Source organism: Mandrillus leucophaeus, unplaced genomic scaffold, assembly GCF_000951045.1.
Source record: "Mandrillus leucophaeus isolate KB7577 unplaced genomic scaffold, Mleu.le_1.0 Scaffold193, whole genome shotgun sequence".
Classification (NCBI taxonomy): Eukaryota; Metazoa; Chordata; class Mammalia; order Primates; family Cercopithecidae; genus Mandrillus; species Mandrillus leucophaeus.
The window spans coordinates 346,201-358,044 of record NW_012101954.1 but is presented as its reverse complement, the minus strand read 5'-3'; the positions used below and the strand labels follow the sequence as shown (position 1 = coordinate 358,044).

At 40.7% G+C, this 11,844-nt stretch overlaps 1 protein-coding gene across 1 annotated transcript in view; it reads left to right on the top strand.

The window, feature by feature from the left end:
- BLM (Bloom syndrome, RecQ helicase-like) overlaps window positions 1–11,844 on the top strand; it is a 112,044-nt gene that overhangs the window by 38,496 nt on the left and 61,704 nt on the right. Inside the window, exons 5-9 of the mRNA XM_011978387.1 lie at window positions 2,123–2,250; window positions 7,298–7,430; window positions 7,745–8,406; window positions 10,150–10,341; window positions 11,674–11,696. Coding sequence (XP_011833777.1) covers window positions 2,123–2,250; window positions 7,298–7,430; window positions 7,745–8,406; window positions 10,150–10,341; window positions 11,674–11,696 — 1,138 coding nt within the window. The remainder of the gene's footprint in view (window positions 1–2,122; window positions 2,251–7,297; window positions 7,431–7,744; window positions 8,407–10,149; window positions 10,342–11,673; window positions 11,697–11,844) is intronic.

Sequence of the window (11,844 nt, the reverse complement as noted above, 5' to 3'; positions counted from 1 at the left end):
GTCTCGATCTCCTGACCTCGTGATCCACCCGCCTCGGCCTCCCAAAGTGCTGGGATTACAGGCTTGAGCCACCGCGCCCGGCTACCTAGAGTCTTAACAGTTAAAAAAGCTTATTTTGCAAAGTATTTCCAAGGTAGACTCTCTTTGTACATTTCCCATTGTAACTTAGTATACATATGTGTATATATTATAAAACTGAAATAGAATTTTCACAATTTTTTTGTGCAGTGCACAGCTTAAATTCTGTGCTACATTTTATTTCAGTTTTAAAAAATACTAGTTGTATCCTCTGAATTTCAGAAGTCAAGTGGTCAGACAGTATATAACAGAGAAGAGAGACCTGTTTTTCAATCTCCTCTTTTCCAAAACCTCTGTAGCTGGCCCTCAAGATTCTGCATCTTCTGGCCACAATTTACCTTTTTCAGCTTTATCTCCACTTATGCCCTTGCAATAATCCAATGGTCTTAATGAGTCAAACCAACAATCTAGAAAGCATTATCATTTTCTTTAATTATAATGTTATTGTTTAGAAACCAATATAAAAAAGTTACACTGTTTTGATTTAGTTAGAAAGTTGCATTCCGAAATTCTGCTTTAGGAAAATATGGTTGATTCCCAGATGTCAAGCAAATAGAATTGTCCTTTTTAAAATCTTTCTTTCATAGTCTGGCACTTTCCCCATACTTGTCATTCAAAGTTTGCTTAAATCTTATCTCCTTGGGAAAGCCTTCTCAAGTTCCAAAAAATGTTACCTTTCTTTGGATTTCCACTGTATCCTCTCTTTTTTTTTTTTTTTTTTTTTTGCCAGGAAATATTTTATTGACAACCAGGGACACAGCCATAAAAGAAGGAAGCACACAGGACTGCAAACTAACACCCAATAGCCAGCAAGGGCCCTCTGGGCCAGGAATACTGAATCCTGGGGTCCTCACAGTCTCCCACCAGTAGATGTACAATACTGGGCATCCAGGGGAGGGGGCAGTGGCTCTGGTGTCCCAGAGAGTGAGAGGATATATGATGCCTCATTATGAGCGACACGGTACGGAGGTAAAATGGAGGGTCCATCACTGCCTAAGACCACCTCCTCCTCTCAGAGCCAACACCAGGTGAAGAACTGAACCACCTAAAATCTTGTAATCAGCTGCTGTCTTCTCGTCATTCATCTGTTTGCCACTGTAGATGAGCCTCTGCTGTTGTGGGGGGATTCCCTCTTTCTCCTCCGCACGCTCCTTGATCCGCTACACCTTGTCTGTAGGTTCAATGTCAATCTCAGTCTCCTTTCCGGTCAGCGTCTGCCTCAGTCAAGGAAGTGAGGCTGGTCCAGGATGCCAGGCTCAGAAAGGCAGATGCTGACTGAACACACTCCCTGCTTTGGTTCCTTCACTTTAATTAGCATCTTCTTTCCAGTTTGGGGCTGCACGCGGATAAATTGCTGCTCCTACCGCTCCGGTCGCCGCTGCTGCTCTCCAGCACTCTGCCTGCTGTATCCTCTCTTTAACACTCATTCAGTACTAATTTATTTTGTTATTTGTAAAGTATTTTTTCTGTCTAATCAGACTGACCAGGTTTGTATGTTAATATGTTTTTGTATAATCTGTGTGGTGAGGTAATTATATATACAGACACACACAAACACATATACATATATTTGCATAATAAGAGAAGTCCAGAAAAAGTGCTTTGAAATCTCAGAAAAAAGAGACATTAATGATCATTTGCTGGAGAAGTAACGCTTGGGCTGGGGCTAGAAGAACAGGTGTAATTTGGGTAAAAAGAGATTGGAATGGCAGGTTTTCCAGATTGAGGGGATCAGTAGCAAAATCCCTAAAATAGGCAATGCAGGGCTTATATGAAGAATGTAAGTGGTACAGTATGATTGAAGCCTTGGGTTACTGAAAGGACATAATTGGAGATAAAGTTGAAAAGGGCTCTTGGGACCAGAGGAGGGACAACTTTGAGGACCAGCTAAAGAAGTTTTATAATTGAGGAAATTAAAAAAACTACTTCTCTTTTCTGTTATATATTGTCTGATCAGTTGTAGAAAAATATTAAGGGTTTTGAAATTATACATTTATTGGGTCTAGTCTGTAGTATGATTGGCTTAACATTTTTTTATTTGCAGTATGTTAAAGGACCTTGACACCTCTGACAGAAAAGAGGATGTTCTTAGCACATCAAAAGATCTTTTGTCAAAACCTGAGAAAATGAGTACACAGGAGCCGAATCCAGAAACCAGCACAGACTGTGACGGTACAAGCAATATTTTAGACATATCATGTATTTCAACTACTACTTTTGAAAACAACGTAACACAAAGATTGTGTTTTCAACCTGCGGCTGTATGTTATAAAATGGCAGATTTGTAGTCTCTTCTAATGTTATAACCCTGTTCACTGGTTAGCCAGCATTTACCTGAAGAACTCATGAACTCATGCTCTCACAAGGGCGTTCTTTCCATATTTTGAAAACGCTACTTGTTAGAAATCATCTCTCATACTCAACTTTAAATTCTAGGAGGTTTTTACGTATTTATTTATTTATTTATTTATTTATTTAATCTTCCACAAATGAGAACTTCCACAAAATCATGTGTTTCAGAAACATGGACCACAGAACGTAATCTCATCATAATAGAGTTTTTCCCCACCTTGACTAAATATTGTTAGGTCTTTTAACTCTCCTTGCTAGAAATTGCTTTCTTGACCTTTTATCCTCCGGTTCTCCCTCGTATATACTCTGAGTCTGAGTCTGGGTCTGGGTCTTGATGTTCATTTAAAGCTAAATACTTGTTTGCTTGTTTGTTTTGTTTCTAATTCATTTTTTGTTTTTTATTAAATATCTAGTGTAAATAATCGGATAGCAGTGCAAGTCTTTGGCAGATGACCCTCCCCCTTCCCACCCTTGGTGTCTGCTTCTCAGAGGCACCTTCAGTCTGAAAATTTACATCCTCTTGTAGACATTTTTCTGGCATTATTTCTTTTTACTTTCTTTTTCTCTTTTTCACTCTTCCTGGAACTTCTGTGATTTGCATGTTAGACTTCCACTAATTATCTTTTCTATTTTTCATCTCTTGATTTTCTGCTTTTTAGGATATTTCCTCGATTTTATCGTTAACTCTTCTATGGAATTTTTTAAGTTCTATCAAGGCAATTTCCAAGAGCTCTTTTTTGTTCTCTGAATATTTCTATCATGCGTTCGAGTCTGAGGGCTGCTGGGCTTTTTTGGCGATGTCTGCATGCATGTGCAGGTCATGTGTGTAGTGTTCTCTGTTGTTTTTGTTTCCTCCAGTTTTTTTGTTGTTTATTTTGGACTCAATTTATTTTAGAGATATTCATGAAATAACTGATGTGCTAGGCGCTCTTATAAAGTGCCTTACAATATTAACTAATTCACTCATCACAATAAACTACGTCAAGCTTTAAGGTAATTTCTTTTCTTTTCTTTTTTTTTTTTTTTTCCCTGAGACAGAGTCTCGCTCTATCACCCAGGCTGGAGTGCAGTGGCAGGATCTTGGCTCACTGCAACCTCCGCCTTCCGGGATCAAGCAATTCTCCTGCCTCAGCCTCCCGATTAGCTGGGATTGCAGATGTGTGCCATCACACCTGGCTAATTTTTTGTATTTTTAATAGAGACAGGGTTTCACCATGTTAGCCAGGATGGTCTCGATCTCCTGACCTCGTAATCCGCCTACCTTGGCCTCCCAAAGTGCTGGGATTACAGGCGTGAGCCATGGCACCTGGCCCACTTTAAGGTAGTTTCTGTTATCCCCATTTAACAGATAATGAAACTAAGGTACAGGAGCATTAAATAATTACACACCGTCATAGAATTAGCCGCAGAGCTAGGATCTGAACACAGCAGTCTTGAGGCTTTGAGTTTTCATTAATAACAACTGCATTATACTGTCTCTGTATCATTAAGTTTCACTAATAAAATGGTTAGCCAGAACAGGGGCAAGGACAGAGTTCTCCAGCATGTCAGTAGAGGCTTCCCTCTTGGCTTACATCAGTCCATTCATTACCACTTCTTGTTCAGCTAGTTACATATCTGTCTTCAGACCACGTTTCTGTTCTTTATCCATGGAGACACAAAAGACTTGGCCATGTGACTCCAAAAAGTTTGAGGTGTGAGGCAGCAAGAGGAATGGGTGGGACATTGACTCTAGAGTGCTACAGACCTGTGATAGAAACCTGTCTCCTCCTACTCTTGGCTGTGTGACTATGGCAAATAGTTAAACTTCTCTGGACTTCAGTTTTTTCTTCTATAAAATGAGGAGAATGATATCTACCTTGCTGGGTAGTTGTCAGGATTCAAGGTAAAATGCCTAGTACACTGCAGGCCTTTCATAAATGATAGCTATTGTTATCTGCCAGTCTAGTAATCCTTATAAAGAAGGAAATACGTTAAGATGGGTGGTTTGTCTTTCTGACTCTATAATTGTTTCTTCCCCCTTAGAGCTCACAAAGCAGCTATTTGATAACAGACTCTAGAATTTTGCTTTGAATTTACATCAAATCCCCAGCCTGTAGTTTTTGTCAATCACTTTCAAATTTTTTGAAAATTAGACCAATGTTTGTCCTTACTTTCCATTATTTATCTTATTCACTAGATGCCTCACACATGTGTCAGTGACAGGGGCTCTGAGATCCTGTTTGCAGGTTTCCTTTGTACTCTGAGGTATAATCTGTCTAGACAAGGAGTCTTGAGCTAGTTTCTGATAGCTAGGTACTCTCTTTTATCTCCCTCTGAGCCTGTCTTAGCTTTCAGTTCCATCAGACCATTGTGTATTCTCTTTCCAATCAGATGCTTGTTTTTCTTGCAGAGAAAACAGAAGTAACATAGGAATTCAGCAATTCCAGTTTTACGTCTCACACCTCACATTTCTCTCAGTCACCAGCAGAAGCCCAAATTTCCCAGGCCATTCTTGTGCAGATACCCTTCCCCACCCTGCCATCTTCACTCCCTGTTCTGTCCTCACTTCCTGTCCTTCCTGGCTTGTAAACCATTTAACTGACTGCTCCATCAACAGCTTCCCGGTAGCCTCATCGTCTTCTCTGATCATTTTCTTCCCCTTCTTTCTCTAATCATTTTTTGAGAATATACACTGTTTCCCCTGCAGCCCACCTAAACTGTTTTTTTCTCCTGCAGACTTTAGGCCTGAGAGGTGGCACAGGCATCTGTTGTCCTTGCTTCCTGTTGCCATTTTCTTTTTCTTTTCTTCTTCTTTTTTTTTTTTCTTGGTCTGTCACCCAGGCTGGAGTGCACTGGTGCAATCTCTGCTCACTGCAACCTCCGCCTCCCAGGTTCAAGTGATTCTCCTGCCTCAGCCTCCTGAATAGCTGGGACTACAGGCGTACGCCATCATGCCCAACTTTTTTGTATTTTTATTAGAGACAGGATTTCGCCACGTTGGCCAGGCTGGTGTCAAACTCCTCACCTCAGGTGATCCTCCAGCCTTAGCCTCCCAAAGTGCTGGGATTACAGGCGTGAGCCACCATGCCCAGTCACAGTTGAGATTTTAGATGAAGGAAAGGGCCGGCACAGTGGCTCACACCTATAATCCCAGCACTTTGGGAGGCGAGCTGGGTGGATCATTTGAGGTCAGGAGTTCGAGACCAGCCTGGCCAACGTGGCAAAACCCCATGCTTAATAAAAATACAAAAAAGCCGAGCGTGGTAGCGTGTGCTTGTAGTCCCAGGCACTCAGGAGGCTGAGGCAGGAGAATCGCTTGAACCTGGGAGATGGAGGTTGCAGTGAGCTGACATTGCACCACTGCACTCCAGCCTGGAAGACAGAACGAGAATCTGTCTCAAAAAATAAAATAAAATAAAACCTCAACTGCTTTGAAATTCTATTTATTAGTTATGGCTTAATTTTTAAAATGGGAGTGGGCTGGCAGGATTCAGTTGTTCCAACATCGTATCAGGAGTTGCTCTCTCTCTCACTTGCCTTCTCTCTCCTCTCTTCTGTCCCATCTCTCTGGGTCAAGCCTCCATTTCTTTCTATCTGCTTTCTACTTTTCCTTTGTATCAATCTTATTTGAAATCTGTCTTTCTTTATAAGGTGACAGAAATGGCCACCAGAATCATATTAAACTTGGAAAAAGAGAGGTACTTTTTCCCAGTCAGTCCTAAGTATTTCCACAGTTAATTTTCACTGGGCTGCCTTATGTCAGATGCCTACTGAGGGAGTGGGAAGGGTAGGTCTAATAGGAAATCTCGGTGCTATACTGTTACCATTAAAGGGAAGCCTGGATTCCAGGCCGATCAAAACAATGGGTAGGGCTCTTGCCTGTCCAACGCTTAGCAGTACACTTTGTGTTGGCACAGTGAGCTTTGCACATGAAGTTAGTTTAAAAAAAAAAATCATAGCTAACTGATAAACCTTTGTTCCAGCCAATGACCTTGCTTACCCCGAGAAATGTTTATTAAATATTATTAAATTAAATGAAAACAGTTATGAGCTCTTATGATAAAGCATAGAGACAACCTAATTTCAAGTTAATTCACAGGAAGATAATAGGACAATATATGGTTGTTTATGATCTTGTTTTTACACTGCTTCACATTTTACATATGTGGCTTTCAAAATCTTAAGACTTGACTGGGCACAGTGGCTCACACCTGTAATCCCAGCACTTTAGGAGGCCAAGGTGGGAGGATCACTTGAGCCCAGGAGTTTGAGACCAGCCCGGGCAACATGGCAAGACCCTGTCTCTACAAAAAATAATTAATTAAAAAAAAAAAAAAAAAAAGATGTGTTGTGTTGCTGGGCACAGTGGCATACGCCTGTAGTCTCAGCTACTTGGGAGGCTGAGGCAGGAGGATTTCTTGAGCCCAAGAGTTTAAGGGTTCAGTGAGCAGTGATTGCACCACTGCAGTTTAACCTGGGCAACAGAGCCAGACCCACTTTCTTTCTTTCTTTTTTTTTTTTATTTATTTTTTTTGAGACAAAATCTCACTCTTGTCCCCCAGGCTGGAGTGCAGTGGCACGATCTCAGCTCACTGCAACCTCTACCTCCCAGGTTCAAGCGATTCTCTTGCCTCAGCCTTGCAAGTAGCTGGGATTATAGGCACGCACCACCACGCCTAGCTAATTTTCTTATTATTAGTAAAGACGGGGTTTCACCACGTTGGCCAGGCTGGTCTCGAACTCCTGACCTCAGGTGATACACCTGCCTCAGCCTCCCAAAGTGCTGGGATTACAGTCATGAGCCACCACGCCTAGCCAAGGCATTTTGTTTTTTGTTTTTTGTTTTTTTTCAAAGAAAAATATTAACAACATAATTACTTTATAGCTAGACAGATAAATTTACAGCAGCAGCTTATTCACGTGATGGACCACATCTGTAAATTAATTGATACTATTCCTGCTGATAAACTGAAACTTTTGGATTGTGGGAACGAACTGCTTCAGCAGCGGAACATAAGGTATCTTGATTTTCCTCCTTCTGGAATATATCCGATTATATTTTTACCACTCTTAAGTAAAAAAATGGACAAGGCAAAATGTTCAGGCTTTCTGGCCTGGAAATGGCATAAAGATGCTCATCATGCAACTATTTTTTAAATTCATTTACTTTTCAAACTACTCCTTTACCATTCGTATTCATATTTTTAAGTTAGAAAAAAACGAATGTATTTTGCTATAATTTCTATTTGGTATGAAAACTAAAGATTTGCTTTTGTGGCCTACCAGAGTAAACTACTTATATTTAATACGTTGTTCTGTTTTCTCTCTTCAGAAGGAAACTTCTAACAGAAGTAGATTTTAATAAAAGTGATGCCAGTCTTCTTGGCTCCGTGTGGAGATGCAGGCCTGATTCACTTGATGGCCCTGTGGAGGGTGATTCCTGCTCTGCAGGGAATTCTATGAAGGAGTTAAATTTTTCACACCTTCCCTCAAATTCTGTTTCCCCTGGAGACTATTTACTGACTACCACCCTAGGAAAGACAGGATTCTCAGCCACCAGGGAGAATCTTTTTGAAAGGCCTTCATTCAATACCCCTTTACAGAAGTCCTTTGTAAGTAGCAACTGGGCTGAAACACCAAGACTAGGAAAAAAAAATGAAAGCTCTTATTTCCCAGGAAATGTTCTCACAAGCACTGCTGTGAAAGATCCAAATAAACATACTGCTTCAATAAATGACTTAGAAAGAGAAACCCAGCCTTCATATGATATTGATAATTTTGACATAGATGACTTTGATGATGATGATGACTGGGAAAACATAATGCATAATTTAGCAGCCAGCAAATCTTCCACAGCTGCCTATCAACCCATCAAGGAAGGTCGGCCAATTAAATCAGTATCGGAAAGACTTTCTTCAGCCAAGACAAACTGTCTTCCAGTGGCATCTACTGCTCAAAATATAAACTTCTCGGAGTCAATTCAGAATCACACTGGTAAGTTTAAAATAAATTGAATGCTTATATGAAAACAAAACTGTCCCAAAATAGGAATTATATAAGAAAAACCATAGCAAATCATGATTGCCTGAAAACCACATTGTTGCTATGCAAATTTCTACTGATGATATGAATTACAAATCACAATTTCAAAAGCAAGTTGCTCTTTTGTCTCTATAGCAGCTGTAGTTTTATAAAATGTGTAATTATAACCTATTGTAGTAGGGCTCTAAAGTCATTACAAATGTGCTTTGCCTTTGAATTAACATTTTTTAGTTCCTAAAACAATAAACTCATGAGGGCCAAGTTTTTAATGATTTTGGGATGAGCAAAAGCAAAAATGAATTCGCATGCTAAAAATGTACTTTAGAATTCTGTACTGATGAGAATCAATTAATACAAAGTAGGGAAGCATGTTTTATGTCTTAAAATGTTAAAATATAGGGAGTCTAAAAAGGATGTGAAGTCAGAAGTGTCTTACATCAGTCAAACTACTTCTTTGGGCCTATGTGCTCACTACATGCCATGTGCTATGCTGGGCACTGGTCATTTAAAGATGAATAACAAATACTAAGTAGTTCCTGCCCTCCTGGAGCTCACAGCTTAGTGAGAGAGAAGTTTTGAGAGGAATGAAATTAGCCACTATTAAGACTCCAGAGAAAAGCCAAAAATAATTTTAAAACCTTACATCAACTATATAAAGTTATCAAAAGTATTTTTTAGCTGAAAAAAGTTTATAAGGTACAGCCCTCCCTATTTTTGTCATTGATGACTTAATACCACGGAGGTTGTTCTTACAGTTACGCTGCTGACCTTTAAAACAACCATTAATGGATTTATTTTTGTATCATGTTAGAATGTGTCATACTTGATATTTGCAATTATCTTGAGACAGTTGAGTGTTGGGGTTAGCGTAACTGCCAGAGCTGAGTGAGTACCTCTTGTTCTCTGTGCTGAACCGGAGTTGCGACAGCCAGGCTGCAGAGCAGGGGCGCGTGTGAGAGGTGTTATGAAAGAAGAGCCTGAGGAAGCTCAGATGACTCTAAGGTTTCAGACGCTGATGACTGGGAAAACTGTGACAACAGTAACACAAACAGGGGAGTCAGGAGGCAGAGACAGATTTGGAGAAAAGCTAAGAAGGGCTATTTTAAGACTAGAAGTTAAAGTGCTGGTAAGTCATTCAGGTACCAATGCCTTGCAGACAACGGGAGCTGTTCGCAGGACTGGAACTTAGGAGGGTGTCATTTGGGTCTTAAGAGAGGTGTAGACATTTGCTGCACACAGGTCATGTGTGCAGCTAAGTGACTAAGCTATGATGTGACTAAGATCATAGGACTAGGAAAGCTCCAAAAAAGAATGTCTACAGAGCCCAGTCCCAAATATCTGAAAGACTCCCCTGTTTATGGGGCAGATGGAGGAAGTAGAGCCAGGAAAGGGAATTTAAAGTGAGTAGAAAACCATGATTGTCTTGATGATCGTGGTTGGAGGAAGGGAGAAGAGGAAGGAAGGAATAAAAGTAGTGGTAGGTGCTGTAGAAAAAGTCAAGGAAATACTTGATTTGGGCCTTTGGCAAGTCTTTGGTGGCTTTGAGACTTGTAGGGAAGGAAAGCCGGTAAACAGTTTAGGAACTGTGCTGCAGGGAAACGTGTGCCAGTGATTCTGCAGGCCAAGGGAAATGCTAAAGCTGTACTTTCACTGTGTTCATGCACTGATTTTTCTTAATGTTGATTATTTTCCTAGACAAGTCAGCACAAAATTTAGCATCCAGAAATCTGAAACATGAACGTTTCCAAAGTCTTAGTTTTCCTCATACAAAGGAAATGATGAAGATTTTTCATAAAAAATTTGGCCTGCATAATTTTAGAACTAATCAGCTAGAGGCGATCAATGCTGCACTGCTTGGTGAAGACTGTTTTATCCTGATGCCGACTGGTATGTATTTTTAGAAGTGAATTGGCAGGAATCCATTGGCAGATGTTAAATGAAAGCTCTTTAATAGAAATAAAAAGACCACCTACACACTATTTCTATCATTTAGGGACCTCTTAAACCTCCCATACTGTAGTAAGAAAGTATATTACTTTATATCCTCTGGTCTGGTTGTTGACATGATGAAGTTTATAGCCCTGTAAAATTTTCTTTTTTTTTTTTTTGGGTGGAGGGGGCATGGAGTCTCGCTCTGTCGCCCAGGCTGGAGTGCAGTGGCGTGATCTCAGCTCACTGCAAGCTCCGCCTCCCAGGTTCACGCCATTCTCCCGCCTCAGCCTCCCGAGTAGCTGGGACTACAGGCGCCCACCACTTCGCCCGGCTAGTTTTTTGTATTTTTTAGTGGAGACGGGGTTTCACCGTGTTAGCCAGGGTGGTCTCGATCTCCTGACCTCGTGATCCGCCCGCCTCGGCCTCCCAAAGTGCTGGGATTACAGGCATGAGCCACTGCGCCCGGCCTCCTGTAAGATTTTCAACTTGAAGCTCATTGTGTTGAACTGATCTAGAATTTTTCATTGGGAATTTTTCTTTTTTCTAGTCTAAACAATTTTGGAAATCAAACAGAAAAATCACTGTCAGAGACCATGACCATTTCTGGCAGTCTATTTGCAACAATCTAGTGTTGCATAGTGGTTAAATCATGTATGCATATGTGCATAGTGGTCTATCAGCTGTGGACCAAAGGCCTGAACTTAAAGAACAGCTCTGCTGCTCACAGCAGTGTGGCCACGTGCAAGGCGCTTTACTCCCTGGACCCGTTTTCTCATGTGTGCAATGGTGATAGCAGTGAAGTACCTGGTTCACAGAATGGCATGAGGATTAAATGAAAGTCATTTAGCACAATATTGTGTTGGCGCCACTTTAAAGAGTCTAGGACATTCATTGTGCTGTTAAAGCTTGTGATAGTTGTTCAATGATTTATAGTCATTCACATGAGAATATTAAATAAACAAGGCAGAGCGCATGGAGAATTTGCAGTTTCAGTACCTACATATCTAGACCTCCCTCTGTCTATCACTTGACTTGTGACCTTTAGCAAGTTAGCTAGTGCTGTCATTATTGTATAACGTTGACTGGGCATCTGAACTTTTTCAGCCTGGTTTTTAGATTCAGATAGCCTTGGCTTAATAATCAGCATTTCAATTTTTATTAATTTATTAATCACTCTGTGCCTTCCTTTCAACCCTGTTTTGGTGTTCCAGAACTCTAAAGCTGGAAAAAACCTTGGCGATGATCTAATCCGTTGATTTCTTTTCAGGGCTTTCCATTGTCCTTTAGGGTTTCAAGAGGGCATTTTTAAGGTCCTTCTACCCCAATTTCAACCACTTGAGATATATACATATAAAAAATATAATTATGGCCGGGCGCGGTGGCTCAAGCCTGTAATCCCAGCACTTTGGGAGGCCGAGACGGGTGGATCACGAGGTCAGGAGATCAAGACCATCCTGG